Source organism: Lytechinus variegatus, chromosome 3 (genome assembly GCF_018143015.1).
Source record: "Lytechinus variegatus isolate NC3 chromosome 3, Lvar_3.0, whole genome shotgun sequence".
NCBI classification, from domain to species: domain Eukaryota; kingdom Metazoa; phylum Echinodermata; class Echinoidea; order Temnopleuroida; family Toxopneustidae; genus Lytechinus; species Lytechinus variegatus.
This window is the reverse complement of record NC_054742.1, coordinates 57,075,289-57,101,377: the sequence shown is the minus strand read 5'-3', so window position 1 is coordinate 57,101,377 and position 26,089 is coordinate 57,075,289. Positions and strand designations below refer to the sequence as shown.

General features: G+C 35.5%; 1 protein-coding gene across 3 annotated transcripts in view; it reads left to right on the top strand.

The window, feature by feature from the left end:
• The window catches only part of LOC121411455 (cAMP-dependent protein kinase type II regulatory subunit), a 55,476-nt gene extending 30,532 nt beyond the window's left edge, over positions 1-24,944 (top strand). The window contains exons 8-14 of one of the 3 annotated variants that reach the window (XM_041604200.1): positions 2,986-3,087; positions 5,748-5,822; positions 6,506-6,571; positions 14,556-14,561; positions 17,728-17,785; positions 19,581-19,649; positions 20,197-24,944. In XM_041604200.1, coding sequence (XP_041460134.1) covers positions 2,986-3,087; positions 5,748-5,822; positions 6,506-6,571; positions 14,556-14,561; positions 17,728-17,785; positions 19,581-19,649; positions 20,197-20,303 — 483 coding nt within the window. In that variant the 3' untranslated portion in view covers positions 20,304-24,944. Of the gene's footprint in view, positions 1-2,985; positions 3,088-5,747; positions 5,823-6,505; positions 6,572-9,237; positions 10,574-14,555; positions 14,562-17,727; positions 17,786-19,580; positions 19,650-20,196 lie in introns of those variants that run through there. The other 2 variants (XM_041604201.1, XM_041604202.1) reach the window with 2 other exon arrangements.
• Positions 24,945-26,089: the final 1,145 nt, after the last annotated feature.

The following is a 26,089-nucleotide window of genomic DNA, read 5'->3' as shown; positions in this document are numbered from 1 at the left end:
CCAATCACCTGTATTCATGAAAGAAAAAAATTAGTTTAGTAGTTAACTTGGCCAAAAATATGAGCTCAACTTGAGAAAATATAACAATTTCTACAAGTACATGTATCTTTATTTACCATTACTAGCGATCTTAACCCCGTACTATCGCTCTTAGCACCGCAATTGCTGGGATAACCCTGCTTTTTTGCAGGCCAAATAATCCCGTACTAAAGGTGGGGTTAGCCCACTTTGCAAAAATGCTGTGTAAAAAGAAAGTGGGCTAAGCTTAACCCCGTACTATAGGTGGGGCTAAATGGCAATTTAGCCCCACCTATAGTACGGGGTTAAAGAAATTTTAGCCTGTGTAAAACGGGTATTAATGATGTCAACTTTTATCAAAAGCAAGGAGCCCTGGGGTCCGTTGCAGGAAGATTTCCGTTTAAATGCAAGTAAAAAAATCAATCGCAAGTCCCAAATGCGCCCTGTTGATAGGTTGAAAAGTTGCGATTGATTTTTAGAGTTGCAATTGATTGCAACTCTTTCTGCAACGGGCCCCTGTACTTCTTGCAAGTTGCAAGACACAATTACTTGAGTCAAATTGATGGAGAGAAAGATGCTGTCTTTAGTGCCTCAAGGGATTGTAAGGTATCTGTCCCGCCTAATGTTTTGGGTACACTCTGCGATGAATTTTATATACATTGCTCAGTACGTGCACAGGTGTTTGTGAAGAAATGTCGGTGCAATCTCGGTGTACTTAAAATGGGTACACTGGATAGATGGATAGTATTTCATTCAAGTTTAAAACGGATGCCAGCAACTAGTCATTTGGCGTGGGCAGTTGCTTTGCTTTGATCATGCCATTAAAAATTGAACCTTTCATTTTTATGGGCTCTGTCTGTGTAATTTTCAATGCCCTGTTTTTCAGCCAGACAAGTGACTTTTAAATGAATTAGAGCACTTGCTCTAGGCATTCACACATTAGGTAGTTGATATCTACATGTATGTCAATGTACATGTAGCGTTTACGTGAAAATGTCATGATAGATCTTCATCTTTTCCCATAGTGGCACATTATTTGAAATAGCTTTTAAATGGAGCAGGGAAATATCACCTCATCCTCAGAAAGAAAAGGAGGAAAAATACAGAAACAAGAAATAAAGAATGACAGCCAAAATAAAGACGTGAAATAAGAAGTGATGTTAATGTAGGAGATGTATTCAGACCCAAATCACTCTCCCACCTTGTTTTCAAGAGCCCTGAACAAGATTGACCTGATTCCACGCAGTCGGCCCGCATCGGTAAATGTCAGGTAATATGTCGCTGAACACAACTCTTAACATCCATTGCAATCAACATGGTGAATTGTTGAAATGAGCAATTGATGAAACAGACAACTCTTTCAAGTTGCCCTGGAGTAGTGATTGGCCCCCAAACCTCTTGCATAATTGTGATTTATGGCATGTTGATTTCTTGTCTTGCCATCCCTCTGGAAGTAATCAAATGTATTACGGTGGGCTGGGCCTTGGCTGTTGGTATTGACATACGGTCTTGCACTTGACTGCACTTTTCCCTTCAGAATCAATGCCTGGATGGGTCCATGCCTGATAGGAAAAGTAGCAAACAGATTGGCGTGTTTACAGATGGACGTTAAATGAAGTGAAAACGCAGCGCGTCCCTGCAGCAACCTCAAGTTGTTATTGGACACAGCAAGTAGTTTGGCATCCTTGTTGATCACACTGAAAACATTGAAGAGTCCTGAGGATGATTCTATCATGCACCTGCATGGGGAAATAACAAATAAATTCACCTGCCTTGGGTATAACTTTCAGGAGACATGTGAGATACAGGACATCTTTCTTGATGCCCCAAACAACTTTATATAGAAAATTTGAAAATGAGTTTGATTTTGATTTTCATCTCCATGTTTGTGCCCATAATGAAGTGAGAGAGACAATGCATGATGATGCCCATGCAAGGGCATTCCTTGTGATATGGCATCCTCTAGGGCAGTTTCTGAATGTGACACCACTTGGAGGCTTAAATGGCAATCACACATTGCCAGTTTAGATGTCATGTCATGGTGGTTTGCCCCCCAAATTTGGAGGTAGTCAAGGCTCTTAATTAAATAGTTTTTCTAGTTTGTTTTCAATGAACAACAAGATTGTGGGGCAAGCACAATTCAAAAACTAGAAGCAAATTGGGCAAACTCGATAATATAAGGTCTCTAATGCATCCTTCTTCAGGGGCAAACCTCTGCCAATCTCCTTTTAACTGGCGATGTGTGATCGTCCCTTTACAAGGAGCTCAAAGTGAGATGTTCAAATTTTTATATATTTTTTTACCACCTACCTGTATGTAGCTCAGCAAGATAAAAAAGCTAAAAGTTTAAACTTTAGATACTGGGAGTTCCTCTTTTAAAATGATCAACAAGTAAATTATATCCCTGTGAACACTTTAGATATTTATGTGTCAAACGAGTTCCGTTATTGAAAGAGATTTCTTGGATGGTGATCATGGTGGTGACTGCTGATTGGGGACTTTCAAAGCTGATACAAGGTAGATTAATTTGAAATTGACCAGTAAAAGAAAATCAGAATGTAAAGTGCACTATATGAGACTATCCTGAACCAATATCATGCAAAAACTTTTTTGTGTCATAATTGGTTATTAGCTGTAAGGAGGAGGTGTGATAGCTCATTTGGGGGAGCAGTGGTTTCACATTCAAGTGACCCTAGTTTGGTTAAAAATTTATGCACTAGTGCTCTTTTGTAGGGCATTTATTTATCCTTGGTACCAAGTCCCTTGGACAAGACCTTTAACCATTGGTCCTCTGGTTACTTGCTTACAAACATTCATGCTTTCTTTAGCAATCAGGTATAAAATGATCACCATCAACATTGATGCAGTCATCTTTGTATCTAAAACTTATATTGACTTTGCCCTTTGACTACCATGTGTAACGAATCATTCTAAAAGTTAATGTATATTTTTGTTTTGTTTCTGCAGGACCGTGTTTCTTTCAGAAGAATAGTACTAAAGAATGCAGCCAAGAAGAGGCGAATGTATGAAGTGCTACTTGAGAAGGTCTCAATATTCAAATCTCTAGAGGTAAGGAAGGCCAATGTGTAGATTTGTATTTAATTCTTATAGATTAAATGATTGTTGAAAATTAATGATTCATTGGTAGTTCCAGTGAACTGAGATGAATTGAATTGTGAATAATGTAATCAAACTGATATACTTCTACATGTATGTTATTGAAGACTAGTACAATGTTACCGTGTTTACACATTGACTCGGCTCGGGGGTTGAACACGAGAGCCGTGCTCAACACGGCAATTTATGCTGTGTAAACGCGATCAGAGTGATCCGCGAGCCGTGTCGAACACGGCTTTATCGATCCTACAAAATCGAAGGTTTCAACCCGCGACCCGAGTCAGACTTGGCAATTTTTTCGTGTGTAAACAGAAAGCCGTGTCGAACTCTCTTGACCTAGGTCACTGCGCGCGCTTTCACTTTTGGCATTGTTGTTGTTCGCACGGACAAGATTCGATTCCGGCGGTGAATTCCCCGCCTTAAATTTGCGACGTCATAATTCTTCCGTTCGAGATCCGCGAGCCGTGTTGAACTCGCCTTTTCATATGTACGTATGAACGCGATCTCTGATCCCTTCTTCGCAGTCTTCAACCCAGCTCGCGGATTCAACACGCGAGCCGAGTCGATGTGTAAACACGGTATGTATGTCTTTGGGCATATTGTTATTCATTTATCCATTTATTTTATGATTGTGATAGCTCTGTAAATCCAGTATTAATATGAGAATTTATGAACGTATTTGAATAAAATGAATTAAAGTATCAATTGAATGATCTGTTTATCGATAAGATATACATGATAAGATATACATGATAAGACAGAAAAAAAGACAAGATAGAACAGAAGCAATAATGGTTAATCTCAATATTTACTCTGGAATCTGTATTGAAGATGATTATCATCTGATAATTTTTTTCCTTTTTGTTTTGTTTTTGTTTTCTTTAAATGGATGTTTTGCAGATACATGTAGTCAGCTAATTCCTTTCCCCTTTGTGTGGCAATGTTTACCTTTTAATCATAATTTCCCCAAGTCTAAATTACATCGGTGAATATCATTAAGGCTTTTATTTTAATATTCATCATTTGCTATATTTAAAAATGAAATAAATAGCAAAATGCTTTTCAATAGATCATGTAAATGTGTTTTCATCACATTGAATTTGGATCAGCGTGGGTTGGATTCCATAGGCAATATGTAAATTTACCCTGAACTCTTCATTTTGAAATATGGTATTTGGTTCCATTTTTGCTGGGTAATGTTATTCCGTGCGTAGTCGGGTTTAATAAACTACAATTGAAATAGAGGTATGTGTGACAGTGTATGTACAAAAAGGAATATTTGCAAGAGCAAAGTAACTATTGTGATCACTGGACTTTGTACAGTGAAATATTTCATGCGAGGAGAGGATGTGAATGCTCAATACATGTGTACGTACCTGGATTTACAAGTACTTTGGCATTACCTACATGTACCTGTGTAGGGTCCTTGTGTGATCAGTGACCTCATTGCCTAAAGGATGCAATTGATTCTAGTCTGTCTCAAGTTTCGAAAGCCACCAAAGTCATTATTATTTCTTTTCTCATTTGGCTGGAATACAGTATGAGAGAAAATTGTATGCATTTTTATTGTGCATAGTACACAATCTTCCCACTAATGAAGACAAATTGAAAAATATTTTCATTTCTATTTTGTTCAGGTAAATTATTTTTTTCTTTCTATGGATTCATGCAATCCTACAGTCATGTAGACACTATCTCCTTGCAGCAATTTCAGACAAAATATATATATATTATCTGGGGCTAGCTTTCACAACCTTCTGCCTATTAAAATCTGCAACAATTAATGAGCTTTCACATCACATTGAAGGGGGTTTTCTTGGGTTCTTCTTATTTTTCAGGGGTCTTTTGAGCATTTCTGCAGCGAAATTGCCCGTACCCCCTTTTTTCCCTGTCTCTAATATCATTTTCACTTTATTTCCTCTCAATCTGCCCATTATATTTAACATTTGCTCCTTTTAGTTTCCCATTAGCAACACCCTCCATTTTTCCTCACTCTTCTCTCTCTTTTCCATGTCTGTACCCTTCTACGTTAGTACTTCCATACATGTGTGCTGTGGTCCAGCCTTTCCACTACCGTCCATTTTCACTTTCAAAACTCTAAGGGCCAAATTTAAGTAATTTTCAAATTTCTCATTACGAAGTAGATTGTGTTTAATGCCTAGGGTAATGCATGTACATGCATTAGTGACGTCAACAAGCTTAATTCATCACCCCAGGTAATCCACCGAACGACTTTTATTCCTCTGTGAATTTATATGACAGATAGGAAAAAAAAAGATGTTGACATCCTCTTAATGAATGTGCTTGTCATACATGTAGTTATCAAGGAAAAAAATAACACGGGGGCTCGGGCGAATTTGCCCCTGAAATGCTGAAAAACTAAAAAAGAGCTGAAATGAACAATGGGGCAAATTTGATCTGGTGGTGAGCTCACAAGAAGCCCCGGAAACAAAATAGTTTTTTCCCTGGTAGATATGTGTAACTTTTACACAAAGAGGTTTCATTCAATTTGCAGTTGATACATGTATACCTTATGTTCTGTTTTGATTCCTTTGAATGATGGAATTGCGATGTAGTGATACTATTATTTTGTTTTACTTTTACTTGTTTAGCCATATGAGCGTATGAACCTTGCAGATGCATTATTATCAAGGACATACGAGGATGGAGACTGCATTATTGCTCAGGTAAAATAACTTCTCTTTTTGTCATGCCACATAGCTAGGTTAGGACTGTGGTGTATTCACATCCAATGATCAGTAAATTGTTGGGATAAAATGAAAAAAAAAATAAAAGTTTCCTCTTTTTATCATTTTCACTTATGCATAATTTGAAACACGATTGACTTCCACTCAAAGCTTCTTTTGCTGAAATGAAATATGTACAACAACCAGTCATGGCTCATTTGAATATATGAAGATGTATTTCTGTCAGTCAATTTGATGTTGCTGAGACAATTTCTTCGATTTATAATGACAAAGGAGCAAATTCGAAATAACATTGCTTTAAGACAGGGACCCGTTATTAAACACAAATGAACAAGATAGTTGAAATGCAAATAATTAGCATTCATCCTCTGAAGAAGATTAGCTGAGCCTGCATTAGAGGTTTAAGAGGATCATACTTTCAAGTGCTCAGTAATTAAAATTTGATTTGGTAAAACGTATTCTCGAAAGGTTATTATTCATTTGAGGCCGATGAACCTATATTATGCAGATCCCTCCGTATGGAAAGTGATCTTTCAGCCAAGATATTACCTGTGCTGTAACCCAGCTCCCCTCATCAGCTATGGAGATCACGCCAGATTTCCATTTCAGAATCAAGAAATAATGACATTTTTATTGGATTCCCTTCTCTTTTCTTCTGACAGGGAGATGGAGCCGATGGGTGCTATTTTATTGAAGCAGGGCAGTGTAGAATCGCTATGAAGAGCGAGGTAGGAAAACTCATACTTACACTTTTCTCATCCCCCTTCCCTCAGTTTATTACTTTCCAGTTTGCTGTTTGGTTAATCTTCATGAATGGAAAAGTTTAATCTTCATTTGTTTTGCTTAGAAACATTACATTATGTTTTAGATGCTTACATGCATTGTTTTGATATAACACATTCTGTTATTTGTTTGAAGTCAGCACTGCACTTCATAGTTCAAACATTTAGATATTGTTTCTTGAATAACACATTACGTTAATTGTTTTGTTTCAGTTCAGCACTTAACATCACGCAGTTCACACATTTAGACCTAAAATATCGAGTTTCATTTGAGGATAGCATTTTTTTTTGATAACCAGTGTCCTGTTCTAATATTAAACTTTTAATCATTCACTATGAATCAATTTTGTGTTTTTCCTTTCCTTGTTCATTAAGTCATGTTCAATCAGCCCTAGATCTGGGCATTGAAAAGATGTACAATATTGTATTCATCACTGATGATTTTTTTATGTCTATTCTTCTCTCTATTTTTTATTTCTCTTGTAAATTCTTTCAATCTTTAAAATGAACCCTGTTCTCCTATGTCTTCTGTTTAACATACTCTCTGCAACACATACACCCGCCCACTGAAATGAGAGAAACGTTTCTTCCCAGTCTTTAAGGTTGTCATTCTCCTGAACCGTGACATTTAATGAGCAATACGAAGACAGCAGGAAAACCTAATTACTTATTCTTTGATGGGAGATAATATTTTTCTGTCCTCTGGATATTTGTAGTGTCTTTTTTTCCTCATCCTTTTCCAGGTTGTCCGGACTTGTGTTTTGTAAAAAAAAAAAGGAGATGACTGTAAGGGTTTTTCCTTACTCCCTCCAAGCTAAAATATCAATTTGCAAATAGAGAAGAAAGGCATTCAAACTACTGGGTCAAATTATCTCTATTGTCTTTTATGGACATGTCATGTCCTAGAAAGAAAATAGTTGTTGCACATCAAGACATTTCAGACTTGAAAAGAGTTTGATTCTTCTATTCTCTGCGTTCCATTCAACATCTAGCCCTACTCTTTCATATAAAAGCTTGTTTTCAAGAGTATTTTGTTATATCATTAGCTATAATCTTTAAACTCTTAAATTAATCGTAGGATGGTCCCTCCAAAGATTTCTTTAGTACTTTTAAACATGGAACAAGTCCATCTTTGGTTATTTGTGTGAAAAAGTATTACTAATATTTGCATCGAGGGCTTATATATATTTCCATACAATGTATTTCATCCTGTGGAATCCAGGAGAAAAGTTTATTTTTTTTAATGAAGAGGTTCCTGTAAGATATTCTATTTATTGATAAGTTTAAAAAATAATGTGTGGTGCCTCTATCAAAGCTTTTATTTCTATTTCTGGGGTTTGAAAACAATGTTACGTATTTCCTTTGTTTTTATCAATTTCCTCTTTGTATTTCTGAAGACAAAGAAGTACATGTATAATTACAAAAGTCTGCATCTGTTCACTGTGCTTATTTTAATGTTCTGCAAACTCACTTTTGAACATTATGTTAATCTTATCACTGTGTGCTCTCTCTCTTTCTCATTCCCTTATTCTCTCTTACTCTATATATCTACCTTTCTCTTATTCTGTCTGGCTGTCTCTCCACTTCACATCTTCTGTTTCTGTTTTTCTGTTTGGTCCTTCTTTCTACTTGACTTAGCATGCTCATGCGAGTCGCTTCCCCGCCTCTCACAAGTCACACGCCATGCAATTTAACGCTCTTCTGCGTCTCTCCTTGGAATCTCTGGGTTTCTGCCTCCTGTTGTTCGCCGTCCTCGTCGCCATCTTGAATCGCCACCTGTTCACTGCCTAGCCCGCAAGTGCCCACTGCCATTCAGCACAGTACGGTGCATTGCATTGCCCGCCCCCTCGCTTTTCATTCTTTACCCCTGGGAGCGACGATGTTGCCCCTGCCGACAAAATGTAAACAAGTGCAGTGCTTTCGGTTCACTGGATTTGTGTCGAATTTGAGAAGCAACTTTATTTATTCAGACATTATCATATCCAGCCTGGAGGACCTACCCCCTTTAAAGATCAACTACATGTACATTGCAAGACACATTCAAAGATCTCTTTCTGAAGAAGAATTTCTTGACCGCCGGTTCATTTCTCGCTCACGTTAGTTTACAAAACAGTTACCAAAATGGAAGAATTTCCAAGATTTACTGGACTGTAATTCCTTACCATCTCTCATCTTTCATCCTTTCTTTTGTCACTACTCCATCGATTTATATTTTCATCATATCCCGAACCCAAAAACATTCACTTTCTGGTTCATCTTCTAGCCGTTAGTTGCACATGATGAAGACATACATGTACATGCATGGGACTGCATTAATGCACCTTGAGTAAAATACATACATTATACATGGACCGTTCCACACTTCACAATTTTCATTTCTACTTTTGTTTTCATGGCAATAATTCCAACCTGTTGATTTTCACCGGCAGTCATAATAACAAAGCGTCATGTGAAGAGTTAGAGCTACTCAAATGTCCTCCAGTGTAGAATCCAATTGGGAAATACTAAACTAGTTCATACTCCTTTCGACCCTCGAGCTAGATTTGGATACATTGCGGACAGGAATAAAATACCTGTGTATTACACTTCTGTTTTGTACATTCGTATTTCAGATGAAGGATACATGTAATTCAACAGTTCCTCAGGTACTGTACAAGCCTTAGCGTGAAATCACTAGATTTGTGATTTGCTGATCTTAAATAAATAGTCAATAATAGAAAGAAACTGGTGGCAGGGAATAAATGGTTGGGGTGGAAAAAATTGCAGTTTCTGATGCCTTTTTCTTTTCTGCTCTACTTTTCTATTCTGGTTGATCTGCTGTGTAATATTTTAATCCTTTTTGTGCGACTGTTGGTTGAAGCGGACACTATGTGTGACTAACGACAATGCAACGTACCATTGATGGTTGAATTTTGCAAAATTCTATAAACAGTCTAATTCATTGGATTCAAATGATCCTCATGTAGGTTGTAGAATCAGGGGGCCCATGTCATATAGACCCTTCTTCTCGAAAGCGGTTTCAATTGTACCATGGTACAAAACAATGGACTATGCACACTCATAGTATTAATTACTTTATCACGTTAAATACACAAACGCTTAAAAAGTCCACTTATAAATGCATGCTTTTGGTAAAGGGTGCTAAATTGGAGCGCGATAAAATAGATTTGCATAAACCATGGTTTTGCACAATGGTACAATTCAAACCTCTTTCAAGGTTAAGGGCCAAACAGATGCAAACAAATAAATTTTCCATTATGGCAACTACCATGGTAACAAGGCTTGGTAGCCAATTATATACTGTTCAATTAAGATTTCCTTGGAAGTTTAATGGCGGAAGTTACACCAGCTGCTCCTATAGTTTTGAAAGATTTTTTAAAAGAACTCTTGCTGTGGCCTTTGAATAAAGAACAATTCATTGTGTCGGTGCAAAAACGCCCTTAACACCACACTTTCGCGCAATGCATGTGCACAAAAATGCCCTAAGCAGCACACATGAGGTCATTGCTTAAAGGTGTTTCTGCACCGATGGGGTGCTCAAAAATGTTTTGCTAAGGGTGTTCTTGCACCGACACAAGGAATTACTAAAACAATAACAAATCACCTAGGAAATTTCTTCAGAAAGTGAATAATTGTGTTAGTAATTATGCAAGCTTGAAGCGCTGTCAGATATGACCAGTAGAGCTCAGCATCATTTTTTGTTACATTTACATGCAGATGTGCCGAGACAGACAAATTGCCCCAATAGTAAGCTAATAATTGTGCTTTACAATGGAACTTTGTCCAAAGTTGCAAGGACAAACTCGTGTCATAATACAGATCAACTGTAACATTGTCTTAGATGAATCTTTTTGGACCACAGAAATCTGGGCTCCGTCTTACAAAGAGATGCGATTAAGCCGATCAACCATAACTATCGAAAGCCAGCAACATCAACATCTGTAATGCAAATTTGTTCAAAATATTTTCGAGATATGATGTATATTCATATATTCATTGACTTCTTGAAAATTTGGTGCATTCTCCTTTGTTTACAAAGGACATTTTGTTGCAAATTTCCTGTTGACAAAATTATAACACTGGCGGATTTCTATAGAGTCACGATTGATTGGATCATTCGTAACTCTTTGTAAGATGCGGCCCAGTTCAACTTAGGGAAAAATCAACTTAGACAAGATATAAAGGTGTATTATATGTTTCAAGTCTAAAGATCCGCCTGAATTTGCAAGGATAAAATGATCACGTGCTAATGCTATCATTATGACCTCCCCGGTTATGTTAAATGGTGTCGTGAGCTTGTCCATGCATCTCTGGTCATGACTAAAGTATTATGTTCTGGATTTCATGAAGATATGTGAGTGGTCCCTATTTTCACCTCAAAATTTCAATTCCATGTGTGATATTTACCTGACCTACATGTACTGAAGGTCAGTATAATTTTAAAGAAAAATACCTTAGCTTTACTCCGTTAATCATTTTGCTAGTAAAACTTCACAGCATGGATGAATGGCATTTGACCATTGTGATGTGTTTGCAACCACTACCAGTATATAACATCTTAGTGTCTGCTTTGTGTAGTTGTATGAGAACATTTTCACCATAACATCCATCTTTGAAAAAAAAAGTAGTGGCACATTTTGAATGGTGTTTTTCCATTTTAATCTTGAGAATGCAATGAATTTTTTCTTGACTTTTACTGTATGTCCACTATTAACTTCTTCTCACCATGCACTTTATAAATATTGCATCTTGGGTATTGTATTTCCCTGGATAATTCACAAGCTGGGCATATACATGTAGCATGGTGAAGAAAGGCTACATGTAATCCATGTGCCACCCACACCCAATGCATAATTCAGTTTTGCATTACTCAGAATTTGTTTCTTCTGTCTCTGATGGACTTCTTGCCATACACAGAGCTGCCAAGTAGCATAGATTTTCCGTGGGTAGTACTGAAAAATGAGAAGAATACTGATATTTTCATGCAAAATACTGATTTCTAAAGTTCCAGTTTTATGTGTTGTCCTATTGTATTTCTTTGAAAATACTGATTTCCTCACTAAAATACTGATTTTCAGTTTTCTGCTAAAATGTTCTTGTTCAGGTTGGCAGCTCTGCATATAGCCCTGTTCTCATTATCCTAACTTCAAAATAAATGAATGAATAAAAAACACGCCCTAAAATTTCCAGTTAGATTGTAATCTAGGGAAATTAACCAAATTATAAATTCCTGGAGCTTCCGTAAAGTTGCAATGAGCTGGCTCTTTATTTCATTATTGCCAGCCGCTGTCAACTTCAGCGGTTTTTGTTGTTTTTGCGAAGAAGCATGATATTTAACGAATTAGCCTTTCAATTCATTGGTGAAGATTCGGGACCCTCCCATCGCGTGGTGTTCGAAACATGGAGCTCAAAGTGGGCATTCATTCGTAATCAAAGTCACATTCTATGCTCAAATGATAATTGCCTCACAAAGGATACGAAAGTTTGGATATTTCAAAACTTAATTTATCTAGTAGTATCAGAGATCAGGGCTTAATTCTTCAGCCCTAGGAAATGAAAGGCAGGCTGATGAAGACGCATCACATTGTGTGATTTAGCAAGGAGCTAAAGAACAAGAGGGGGGAAAGGTGCCTCTGATGTTCGCATGATCTAAGGACATGAGGGAAAAGAATGCAACAAAAACTGAAGGTCGAAATACGGTTCGGGAGGAGGGGGACGGGATAAGAACTACAAAAGTAAGAACATGCATTCTTTATTCCATATTTATCGTTGATGTGCAATGGGTTTTTTAAATTCACTTTCAGAAGTATATTGCAAGAATCAGGCTGATGTATGACTACTAACATGCAAAATATTTAATACCTGAGGTGCATTCTAATATTTGCGAAAGAAATAATAGATGTGTCATTTTTTGCTACTAAGCGATAATGTGCTCTTTTTGTCAAACAAAACATATATATATCTTTCTTTGCTGTACTGAAGAGATGATGTCACAAAAAAACTGACTGTTTCATACCATGTTTGGGTTGGTCATGATGAAAAGCATCGACATCCCAAAATTTGTCGTATTGGTTCGTTGTGATGTGACCACATGAATATTAGCATTGTCTTTGCCCTGTTGAAAAAAAAAATTCTGGTGTTATTAAATGTCATCCTGGTTCAGGACAGATACTTCTAAACAAGGTCAATTTACACTGATTTTAGTGAGGGTTAATTATGTATTCATGTGGCCATTACATGGACAAGCACCTTTAGCCACTGTTAACCGACTCCTGTCAACTTTGATTTGTTGATGTATTATATTGTGTGCTTCCTAAATATGGTCATGAAAATGCTGACAATGAAAAAAATAAGATAGTTCTTTCACTCCTTCCTATTCAGTACTCCATTTTTTCTGTTTCGATGAATTTCATTCTGTTTGTAGGTTATTATTCAGGGGTGGTATTCTGGAACACTGTCATAAATTTTGTCACTTCTCTCTGAGATGTGACACCGCTATGATTGTCACAAATCGGTATTCTGAACAATGTCTTTTCCCTGTCAAATCTCTATAAGTTCCCACCCAACTTTTCGGAAGCAAACCAATCAAAATCATTGTTAGTTCCCAGTGGGGCCACTCTAGCCAATAGGAAGTCCCTGTGATAGGTAAGGCATATCCCCAATACAGTGGTTGGCATCGTGCAGCTATGCGAAAATTGATGCGCTTAATTACAAAGAGAGACGGAGCTGTGAAGGATTTTAGAGGAGAAGTAGAAAAAGAAGGAAAACAGAAAAAAGGAGGAATTGATATGTATGGCCCAACTAATTGTGGAATGAAAATATAATATTGAAAATTGTCATGGATGATGAGTAAAACTAATACCACAATCTGATCTAAATATCAGTATTTGCTTGTTATTCAGTCGGCAGGGTGTCGAAATATTTGGTACTAAAAGATATGACAGAATTTATGACTGCTACCCCTCTGTCATAAGTTTTGCTTGTATAAAAGAATTACGCGCATTTAAAGCCTCATATTTTTGGTGCGCGCTCAAGTAGAGACGAAATTTAAGACAATTTTTGCGACAAAGTTATGACATCCACCAGAATACCGATTTTGTCATATCTTTGAGAAAAGATAAAAATGGAGAAAAGACAATGTTCAGAATACCGCCCCAGGTTTTTAAGAAGTGTGCCATACGTATACTTATGTTGACATTTGAAGAAAGATAGAACGCAATTTGGCTGTGTATATATGCAAATTGAAATATATTACATGAAAGAAAAGAACATGCATTCTGATGGAATGTTCACAAACCTGAGCCCTATATGTTAGTCTTGATAAACTGGATAACTATGGCGAACTCTGTTATTCTTTACTTCATCTATTGCTAAATTATTTTCTTGGATGTTAAGTTCCATGTTTCGATTCTGTCCACATGCTACGAACATGTATTAAAACTGGTATTTATGCACATCAGCTGTAAAATATAAATATGTTTACCTTAGCAGTATGTGTATTGCATATTGATTATTAGTGTATTTGCAATGTTGCTTATAGTTGCTGCAATTTTCCAGTATTGCACCGTGTACAAACTCTTATCTACAGTATAATTGTGAACATGTATTTATCTCTCTTGATTCTGACACATTTACAGCTGCAGGGTTCTAGTTCTAGTTTGAGTTCATGTTTTAGCTAACCTCGTAACCAGTTTCTCTCTTTTCTCAATTGTTCTTTTCACCGTTCCCCTTCAAACCCATCCTAACCCCATTTTGCTAATCCCCATGTTTTTACCACACCAACATCAATCAACATTTCTCTGGAATAATGTTGCTATTTCTATTCCAACCAACTGATGATGTTGCCCAATGTGATGTCTCACACGTCTTTGCATGATGAAATTATTTCTTCTTCAATCTCTTCTACTACATCAAAATTCACCCTTTACAGAAAGCAGTGAGTATATTGTGTGCTTTTTTTTCTCAGATTCTTTGGTGTTTTATTTATTTCTGAGCACATGCCATGAATTATCTTTACTTCTGATAATGAAATTCAATTTCTTTACGATTACTATTGATACTGAAACATATGGCTTCCAAGTATGAAACGATTTTAAAATATGCCATGACATTTTGGTTCTACTCTGATGCATAGATATAAATAGGATGTAGAAACTACATGTACATCCTTGCTTGTGAAAATTCTTTGATTTCTTTGATTTGAGTCGTGTGTTCTTACCTCTCAAAATTTTCTTGACTTCCAGAGCTTTCAAAACTGAAGTATCTCAAATTCATTTGAATTATGAATTTGAATTTCATTATCTGAAATCATGATTATCTTAACAGTCATATTATCTTAGTTCTTTTCATATTGTATGGTAATTCAATTCCATGTCTTCGGGATGCCACTTTTCAGACAAAAGTAGAAATTCATTTTGAAAGATAGATAAATATATATATTTTTCATTTTAGTGGTTTTTTTATACCGAGTCTGGGTGGATTATTATCACAAACATCCATGAAAAGAAAATTGTGGGAAATTATTCATGACAACCCCAAGATGTGGCTGCATGAATATTGGCACATTTACTATTGATTTTTGTAAAAATATGGCTCATACAAGATAATTTTTTTCCACCTTTTGTGTAAAGTGGCACCCCTATATTATGAAACGTGTTGTAAGTATGAACATTGGAATCAGACATCTGACAATATTTCAATCAATTTACAGTTTTATTTCAAAATGTTTGAATGGAATTTTGTTTGACCTGATATTTTTGATCATTTTTGTATCCTTCACATTGTTATTATGGAATTCTCACTAGAGAGAGTTTATCTCATATGGATATAGAGAATGATTATTATAATATGCAACTTGGCTCTGTTTTATCCTTTGAACCCCAAATTATTTTTGGATGGCCTGACCCATACCCAGAATTAATTATTCCTACATGTACCAGAAATATGACATCATTTTTAAAAGATCACCTGACATTAATAGAACACATGTATTTTTAGTTGCATGTCTTCAGGCTGGTATTCTGGCATATCGGCCTTTATCGGGTATTTGGATGTTCACTGGTAGGCCGGAATAGGCCTATTGGGTTCAAAGGGATTAAAAGATAAAGGAAAAAATGAAGCTGTTCATACTCTTTATGTGGGTCTATTCGGGGAGTAGAGGTCTAAAGCATCAGCTAGGGGGAAAATATTGTATTAAAAATTGGTTGAATATTTATGCAATCTCAATTGTTTAATATTGTTGGGTTTCTTCTTGTTCATTTGCTCAGAATTGTGGGTATTTATGCAAACTATAGCTGGCTGGGTGATTTCCAGTCATATACTCATATATTGATCCAGAATATTATTGGTCCTTTTCAGTTCAGTGCAAAGTACTTTTTTTATGTATTAAGAGCATCTTATACAATTCAAAAAACAAAAAAAATCATATTTTAAAGAAATGTATGAAATATTCATATAAGAAAGTGTAGGGCAACTATTGAAAGAGCGTTTTTTGGAAAAATTGGGGAAAAGAAGATTGATTATGTTAAATTTTGTTGTACAGGTGTATGTCATGCTTTTCTTTGGTTCAATGTACAGTGATGATGTGAATGAGAACATACACATAAAGGAGGGAAAAAAGTTACGCTTTCCAGGGGCAGGGGTGCTTGTATTTAAATAACTGTGAAGCAGCCAGCCAACTATCATTTTGTTCCACCGGGATCACTCTGTTTCACAACATCCTCGGCAAAAAAATCTAATCAGTTGGGGAAAAGAAAAATCCAGCAGACGTGATGCAATCCATCACCGGAGCTCATTAGTGTAGATTCAGAAAAAAGAGAGCAGTTCATGGAGAGATTTGTCAGTGAATTTCACTGATGGCTGTTATAAGCTACTGAAATCATTGCATCTGATTCGCTGAGAGCAAATTTGATAGCAACAGTCACTGACTAGACACTTCTTGAAACCATGGTGAAAGGCTCCCCCCGAACAAGCTCCCAATCGCTACCCTGGGATCACTCTGACCTTTCGATATCTATCTCTATATCTTATTCCAATCAATATGCAACTTTATCAACATTCCTGTATTTAAAAAAGAAGATGGGGGAAAAAGGGTGCGATACAGATAAGTCGCACCCTGTGAAAGTTGCATGGTGGGTAATGAGAGTGGGATTGCCATTAATGGGTTTCCTTGACATTATTCTTCTATCCTTCTGGCTCTCAAGATGGGTAAAAATTAATTTCAGCAGTTGAAGATTGCACTCCCCGTTTCTTTTTGTGGTTGTAAATTGAGTATAGGGGATGATGCCTATACCCTTTTTTTTTGGGGGGGGGGAATAATCCAGACTCCACAGAGCATTTAATCTCCAGAGGAATGTGGATAGTATTATGTCTTTAATGTTATTGAAGTAGTCTACAATTGTTATTCAAAGGGGATTCTATTTTCATGCATTTAATTCATCCTCTTTTTGCAAATGTCATTGACTGTTTTAGAAACTTTAAAGGACATGAAATCTTACAAGGTTTCATAACATTTAAAGGGGAAAAACAAAAGGAGGGAATTTCTGGCAAAATCCGTGAAAGAATAAACTTTACATTTTGAAGTTTTTATTTTATGACATCACAAATAATAATAATAATGTTATAAATTCTATAAATAATGAAAAAAAAAGTTTTGTTCATCATGAGACATTAAAACATGATAATTTATGGAAATTGCATTGGATGCTATGCTGCTACTATGTTGCATATGATATCGTAAATGAAACATTTTAAAAATTGTTTTTGATATTCCTTGATAGATTTTCATCAAACCTCACCAGTGTTTTTTTTTCTCTCATTATTGTGCTTGGATTAAAACCAACTTCCTCTTTGAATAAAGGTGTTATGAACCTTTCCCTTTAAATAAAGGTATTTTCTTGCTACAAACAAGAAACATTGAAAATGGCCCAAGAAATTTTAATTGTTCTAAACATTCTAAAAAATAAAGAGAGAAAATAAACTTGTATGATATCTAATGAGGGAGTTAGCATTCCTCCCCCTCATATACCGGTACTCAGAAGCCATGTTTATCCTTGGAATATAAAATGATAGTTACCCTACATCTCTCATTCCTTGCCTAATAGGATAACCCAGATGAAGAGAAGGAAGTTGCAATCTACAATCAGGGCCAATATTTTGGAGGTAAGTTACAGGCGAAGATGATCTTGTCCTTTTTTTTTTTAAGTCTATGAATATGTGCATTAAATAAAGGTTGTTTACTTCAACTTGCATTATTCGTTTTTGCAAAGAATATTGCTGAATTAAAGGCCAGGTCCACTTCACAAGAAACTAATAGGGAATGAGAAAGCAAGAGTAATGCTGAAAATCAAATTTGAAATAAGATTGTTAGAGTATATTTTTACAAAAATGCTGTGCACACAAAATGGACGTTATACAAAAATTAAGAATGGATTATATCACTCACTTTTTTTTCATCATATGAAACATATTTACATTTATTTCACATGTTTTACGAAAGAAATAGTGTGTTTAATGGCTCATTGGTCTTGATGTGTGATTATGCTGTGTTTATATCTGCTTTTTTGAATCAAGCAAAACTTTACATTTCATAGCTTTCCAATTATATAACTTATTTTGATGACATTTTCACTCTTGCTGTCCTTAGTTGATATTTCTATTTTTGGTATTTGACTTTTTGTTTGGATGGGCTTTATTAGGATACAGAATTCTTAGGATGTATTGTTACTTTCCTATGGCTAGAAGCCTTACAAGATTATAAAGCAATATATGGAATAACAAGGCCATGTGTTAGGACTTTTTATACATTTAATAATGAGCCATGTAATATTAAAATTGCAAATTATTACTTGTAAATGTAAGTCTGTCGAAAACTATGCAAAAAGTGACAATTGTAGATATTGCAATATTGCTTTGTTATGAGATCCAGATCTCAGATTTGGAATAGTATCAGACAATCAGATACGGTTTCAAAACCTCATATTTCAGTCATCGAACCTAGTTTATTTTACATACTTTTGGATGAGCGATTCTTGCATGCCTGCATCCAATAAAGGTGGTTTCAAAAGTCCTAATGTTTATTGTTCTCTGGGGGTCCAATTGTTCATCTTTTTTTACTTGTGATAATTTAAGAGCAATGTTATGGATCAACTAAAAGCTTTGTCCAAGTATACATAAAGGAGTGATGCTGTTCTTAGTAGGCTTTTGGGTCACGAGGCAAAAGGTCAAAAGTCACAGAGAGGTCATTTTGGAAAATTTCAGAAGTTGAATGTGACTCTGTAACATACTGCAACATATTTTCAACCTGGCAATTGCAGAGACATACATGTAAAATTTGACTGTGTGCATTTGAGAATCTAGGTTATTGTTTCACACATATAACTTCCCATCATAAACCTCATAATTTGTAAAGATACATGTATGCATTGGGTATAATAGCTGAAATCTCGATTATTTTGTTTATAAATTGTCCTTGGCTAAAATTACTCTCATCTTTTGAGATATTTGATAATGATAATAATTATGTCACGTTTACCCAGGACGAATATTCGCCCTATCATAACAAACTTGGTATCAAATTTAAAGAGCTTTAATACTTAATAGTCTCATTCCTAGAACAATTCCAAAATCTGAAGTTATTTATTTTTTTGGTGATTATTCAATTATTTGAATTATTATTCAATAAAGGCCATTTTATGGTGCATTAAAATGTGGATTTTGGTCTGCATGATTTGCATGTGCAGTATCAGAGCATATTGCTTATGTACAATACTCGCTGTGCAATGCCGTGCTGTATCACATGGTCTAATAATTATCATTAAGATAATAACTATCATATCATAAGGCTTATCTTCATTGGAAACTGTACACGATACTTGTAAGAATCAATATTGTATTTATGTGTTCTATAATCTCATACCCGGATCCAATTTGAAATGATCTCAATCTTTAATTACAGAGCTAGCGTTGCTTACCAACAAGCCTCGAGCTGCCTCCGTCTACGCTGTAGGAGATGTCCGATGTGCCTGTAAGTATACATTCAACCAATGTGGCTTATTTTTTACTTAACGCTACCTAGGGGCTGTTTCATAAAGAAAATGAGATGCACCAATTCATTCATTTTGTTGATTTAGCTCCTGATAAAGAGTCACCAGCTCTTTATAAAATGTCTTGTAACTTAAAATCAAACACCCACCTGGCCTGAAGTTGCCCCACCTTTTCTCCCTTTTAAAACAAGAATTGGCCACTGAAAAATATTGCTAAATGATTGTACATGACATTTAAAGGTTACTTTTCAACAATAATAATTAGGTTATTTAAAATTGTATTGCACGTATCTTTTGAATTTCAAATGTACCTGATTCCGATCTGAAAGTTCAATTCTATCATTCACACAAAGAATCAGATAATAATGGTCACAAAATTGCAAGAATTTAATGTTGGAAATATAAGTTGCTCATAATTCATACAATTGACACCTTACTCAAACTATATTTTGGCTTTAAACTTGTTAATGTCTATTACGATTTTCTGATATGTTTTTAATCTCTCCTCTTTTGTATTGCTTGCCACAGTCCTGGACGTGAACGCGTTTGAACGGCTGCTGGGTCCTTGCATGGACATCATGAAGAGGAATATCGAGCACTACGAGCAGGAGACATCAAGATTGTTTGGAAAATAACCCCTTCCCCTTCACATAGTCAACCATCCCCAACCATTCTTTCTGCTTCCCATACCTGTTGCGCAACATTGATTAAATTTCACATCTGAGTTAAGACTGGCTGGCCATTCGCTCACGTAACAGGCATCCGAGATACTAACACAAAGCACATACCTTGGATATCCCATTGATATTGAATGCCAACTTCTTCAAGTTTATGGGATATAGTGAACATGATGATGAAACTTTGAGAAATGTTTATGCAACTGCTTCGGTCAATTCTTTTTTATTTTTAATGTTAGTCACCTTTCAGGGATATCTTCACAGCATCTGTGCATACTATCAGGGGTTGTTGCAAAACAATTTCTTTACAATCAATTGCAAATGTCATATACAAATTGGCAAATTGATAGAAGAATACTAGCTAATGCAAACCTATCATGACTTCCAGTTGCAAAGAAAAGCTAATACACCTGGGGCCCGTCTTTCAAAGAGTTGCGATTTATCTGATCCATGTCAATATATAAAATGCATGTTTGTTTTAAAAAAAATTCTAGACATGAATGTATATTTATAAATTCATCGATTTCTTGACAATTTGGTGTGTTCTTCTTTGTTTACAAAGGACATTTTGCAAATTTCCTTTGGAAAGTTATGACACTGTGGGATTTCAGTAGAATTACGATCAGTTGGATTAATCGTATCTTTTTGTAAGACTGGCCCAGCAGTCAATTACAATTTAGTAATTAATTGCAAGATTAATTAATTTTGGAACCAGCACTTGACTTCCAATCGAAGTTGCTTGCAATACCCCCTGATATATATCAAACTGTAATGTGTGTAGGCGGTTCCATGTTCTGTCTGTCTGAATTGCCTCCAAAATGAAATCACATCTCAAATGGCCTCTGGGAATTTACAGAAGGTATATGGGCATTGTGAGTGAGGTGGCGTTCTCATGTTTATTTCAGGCCACACCCACTTTTCTAACGTGGCGTTCAAGGACTGGTGTACGTTGAAATCAGATTCACATTATTTTATCAGTATTACAAACCACAGAAAATAATGATCCGATCTCTTAATGAATGGTTTCATTGTTCATATTTTATGGCTTTGTCGAAGTCAATTGCAGAAACGACAATGGATGGGTTTTATATGTATAAATATATACATAGGAATATATATGTGTATTTCAAGCTGGTTTTTATTGTCGAACATCATTTATGTCGAGGAGACTGCTCCTCTTGATGACTTTTAAATCAAAAGTGACATGGAACTTTTGTTGATTTAGTGGTATAAAACATGAATGCAAATTTGCTGTTAATAGTTTGTACATAAAATTATCAAAGAAGTTTTACATGAAAGGTTGTATCTGTTCAATTAATTCAATATTAGAATATATTTGAGTATTGTGTTTGCTCATTTTCACAAGAACCTTGTGGAGAAGAAAATGGCTCAGCGAATTAATGCAATTTTGAAGTATTTTCTTACACATGGAAAGATCATTAATTGAAATGATTGTTTTGTGGTACGTTCTGTCTAAAGATGTATTTGTTTTTGCTTATATTTTAGTCCAATGTGGTTGATTCTTCCAGGATTTTTATTGTTGCAAAGTTCAAAGCATTCATTAGATTTATTAGTTGACAGATAAACATATGATGGTACTGTGTAATGAGTGCAACTCTATATTTTTTCAAACAGCTTAATTTGCCACGGTCAAATTTTTATCAGATTGATATAACCATTATCCATTTTTATGAACTTTGGTTTTTCATACAAGATAAATTACGAAACCAGAATGTATATATTTTCAGGTGATTTTATAGCCTGATGAATTATCCCACAGTAAATTGGTAGCCTAGGTGACTGTTTCTGTTAAAACACATGAGTGGTCAGAACTAGTTCAGGCAAGATGTTGGATTCTCTAGGTCTTGTGAAAGGCTTTCCCCAAATTAGCTAAAACACATATCTTTAGCTCTGATTTTCTAAAGGTGGTCTACACCTTCCCTGGCCCACCCGCCCTTATTTAAGTTTGTTTTCACATTTGCACAAATTAAAAAAAGATTAAGTACATTATATATGTATGAGGCGCAGAAGGGTATAAATATATGTAAACATAACTTCATGGGTTGTCGCACCTAAGTGCTTTAGCCAGCGTATGCCGACGTATGTAGGCTATGGCAAGCCGTTCATTTGATCCAATTTCTTGATATCAACCTATAGGATTTTTCATATAAATAATCTGAATTCTTGACGATTTGTGTAGTTTCAAAATGCAATTCTTGGTATTAAGAATGGAATGCTTGATATATATATAAAAAAAATGGATTTGAGGAAAAAACGGCTAGCTACAAGTCTGCTGGCTAAAACGTCAAGGTGTGAAAGTCCCTTACCTTCCTGTCTCCCAGCAAGTAATATGTTCCAAACATTTTCCCTTACATTATCCTCTCATTTTCTAGGATTAGCAGAGGGGGTGGGGGCATAGAAAGGGAGAGATAGTCTGTGTGCATATGTCAGTGTGTCTGCGAGTGTGTGTGTGTGTGTGTTAGAGAGGGAGGGAGGAGCAGAGAAAGAGAGATTTCATTTATATTTACACAAAAGTTGTAGGTTGCATGTCCTGTGTAACTAAACTAATTGGTGATTTCTAAAATTGTAAAAGATATCACATTTTTTAGTAAAAAAATTTATGTCAGAACTTGCACATTTTATATGGTACAGAGAGCACAGACAGATTTATTGATTACAAAAAAAATTAGCTACGTATATTAAAGTATTTATAAGAGTAGAGAATTCATTATATGATTGCTGTTTGTGTGTTGTTGAAAAGTTATTTACTAATCATCAACCTTGCCACAAATTGAATCTGGTTATTCAATACGCCTCAAACTTGGGTAACATTTTATTTTTCTGTGTGAGTGCTATTTTACAGGGTTCAGTTGTTGGATCATAGGGCCCAGTGTTACAAAAGAGTTTATGATTGATCTGATCAATTACAGCTATGGAAAGGCGGTAAAAACAACATTCAACATGCATTTGTCTTGTCAAGGCATTTTCTGAATATGTTGTATTCTCATACTTGCATCATTGACTCGGTAAAACAGTGTGCTTCATTTGTTTCAAAAGGGACATTGTGTACATTTCCTTTGCGAAAAATTGTGACATGGGATTTTCATAGTTGTGATTAATCAGTTCAGTTACAATTCTTTGTAAGACGGGACTTCGATTTCTCTGATTGAATCAGATTATTTGCCAACGGTTATGTATTCTGTGAATAACCTGTATAGATATTGGGTATCGATGGGCCTTGTTATTTATATGGCCATATTCATTCAGAATCTTCTACACGATTTCCAGACTAACAAAGATTTGTTTACGCAAGTGGGTGTACTGTAGAGGGGTATTAACACAAGTTTTTCTTCACCTATTCTTTCATGACTACTCACAATTCTTCCTGTACTAATTATATACTATCCACCCTATATAGCTTGAATAACACACCTTCCACATGCATTATTTGTTGTATCTGAAGAACATTCCATCTTGCCCGAAGTTTAATGTTCTTTCAGTGATAAATATGATCCATTAACAAAGTGATATTTGGATGATGTATTCCCATTACACAATGAATGGTGCCCTTGTGTAAACAATCATAGGATATTACATGATTAACTCATTAAAATATTGATACATTGTAGGTACTGGTATGTTTCTTCCGTGTATTCACATTAAAGCTCCATTCAGAAATGGGGAATCAAAGCCCAGCAACATTTTTTTTCCATGAAGGTTGATTAAAATTGTGCTTTAATGGCCAACTCGATTTAAAGGGCATTATTGCCATTGTCAATATCCAAAGTTGTGCAGAGTTCATTTGCCAACTTCTTTTAAAATTTGACTGGTACACAACTTTCATAGCTGACTCCCTTTTGACTGGTACGCAACTTTCGTAGCTAGACGGAAAAAAAAGAAACGTTGCTGGGTTGTTTCCCTTGGCTTTGTTGTGTCAAGTCTGAATGGGACTACTGTAACAGATGATATCCTGGCAAGAATTGGTTGTGTTACTATGGTATTGATGGACACATCAGCTTGTTTCCTTGCGTGAGGGAAGCTGTGTCAGGGCTAGGATTTGATCCCTCGACCTGCCAATCCTTAGCCCTCAAGGCCACAACACTTCTGTTTTTCCAGAAATTAATAACTTGTTATTGGATGAAATACACTTGGCTTCTTTGTTCTCTTTATAAGGCAAGCAAAACAAGTATCTTTTCTTCAAAATTAATTGTTGTGCAGTAAATGTACCTTTGATTTATCTTTCAAGTGATATGCTGCCAATTAGCATCAATGGACTATTTTATTGTCTGATCAAAAACATGTTACAAGGAGTCAAAATAAAGCATTTTCATAATCAACCTTGTGGCTGCCATTTTCATGTTGCCATTCTTATCACTATGTTAAAACTTTGAGAAATTCTAAAGTGATATTTTGTCATTGATTTTTTTTTGCGAAGTACAGAGTGTGCTGTATAGGCCAATTACCATGACATCTTGTTCATGACTATTTCATTGTTGATCATATTTTGGAAAAGGTTGGTTTTGTATTTGTTGACAGCATTGTTGTCTTGTCAAAAATGTGTTAGTCATTTCCAAATAAAAATGAGAATCTTAAAAAAAATGATGAATTCTTGTTTTCATACTGTTCATTTTTGATTGTGTCTTTTTTTAAGCGAGTATCATCATGGATTTTAACTCCATTTTTTTGACAATATTAATTTGTAGCATCATATAGTCCTACAAGTAACTTTCCCATATTAAATGTAAAATGAGAAAAAAAGTCAATTTTTTAATGGTTCACCTGTCGATGACTAAAAAACATTCATCAGGAGCGAGTATGAAATAATTTGCCAATTGATAAAATGAAAACCATTTTCAATTTATTGAGAAAATTGACATTTCATTTTTTTTACTGCACAATATATTAGTAAGCTGCATGGCTTCACATATATTTTCCCCTCCTACCTCTTTCTAATAATTTTTATATACAATATTGTGCACAAACCCTTGGTTTGGAGGGGTACACGTCAAGCATATAATATGCTAATTGAATGGGAGAAACTGGAAACCCCCAAGCTTTGAGCAAAATTTTAAGTATTTTTTCTAAACATTTGGTATTGTACTTTTAATATCAATTTCTTCAAGGAGAAGCCATATCTGAACGTCATGGCAATTATAATCAGTGCTTCTAGCCAAGACCATTCAGCTTCCTCTCCTAATGAACATGTGAAATTTCATTTCGGTCCATTTATTTCCATTTTCAACAATTGTGATGTACATTTTGACATACAAATAACAAAACATATTTCAAGTATCCCTGTACAAAAATCATATTCAAGATTATTACATATCAGGTTGGCATGGGCGGAAATCCCCCCCCCCCCAACCCAAAATAGTAGGGGGGACACAATATCAAAAAAATATTAGAGCAAGTGGGAATTAGACGAATAAGCCAGTTCGTAGTTCCTTTCTGCGCATGATCAAAAGATTCTGCACATGATCAGAGGAAGGTCATTTGTACTAAAGTGCCATGGTGGTTTAAAATCTAATGAGATGAGCACCAACATCGATGTCTTGATTATTCATATATTCTTTTGAATTGAATTTTCATTTACATAAAAAACAACAACAATGCGTCCACGAACGACTGGTATTTCACAGTTTGACAAGTACATTGTGCAACATGCTATGATATGCATTCAAAGTAGGAAAGCAACAAATACCTTCATAAAGTGTTCATTGGTGTGCTATTCTGGTCACCTGGTC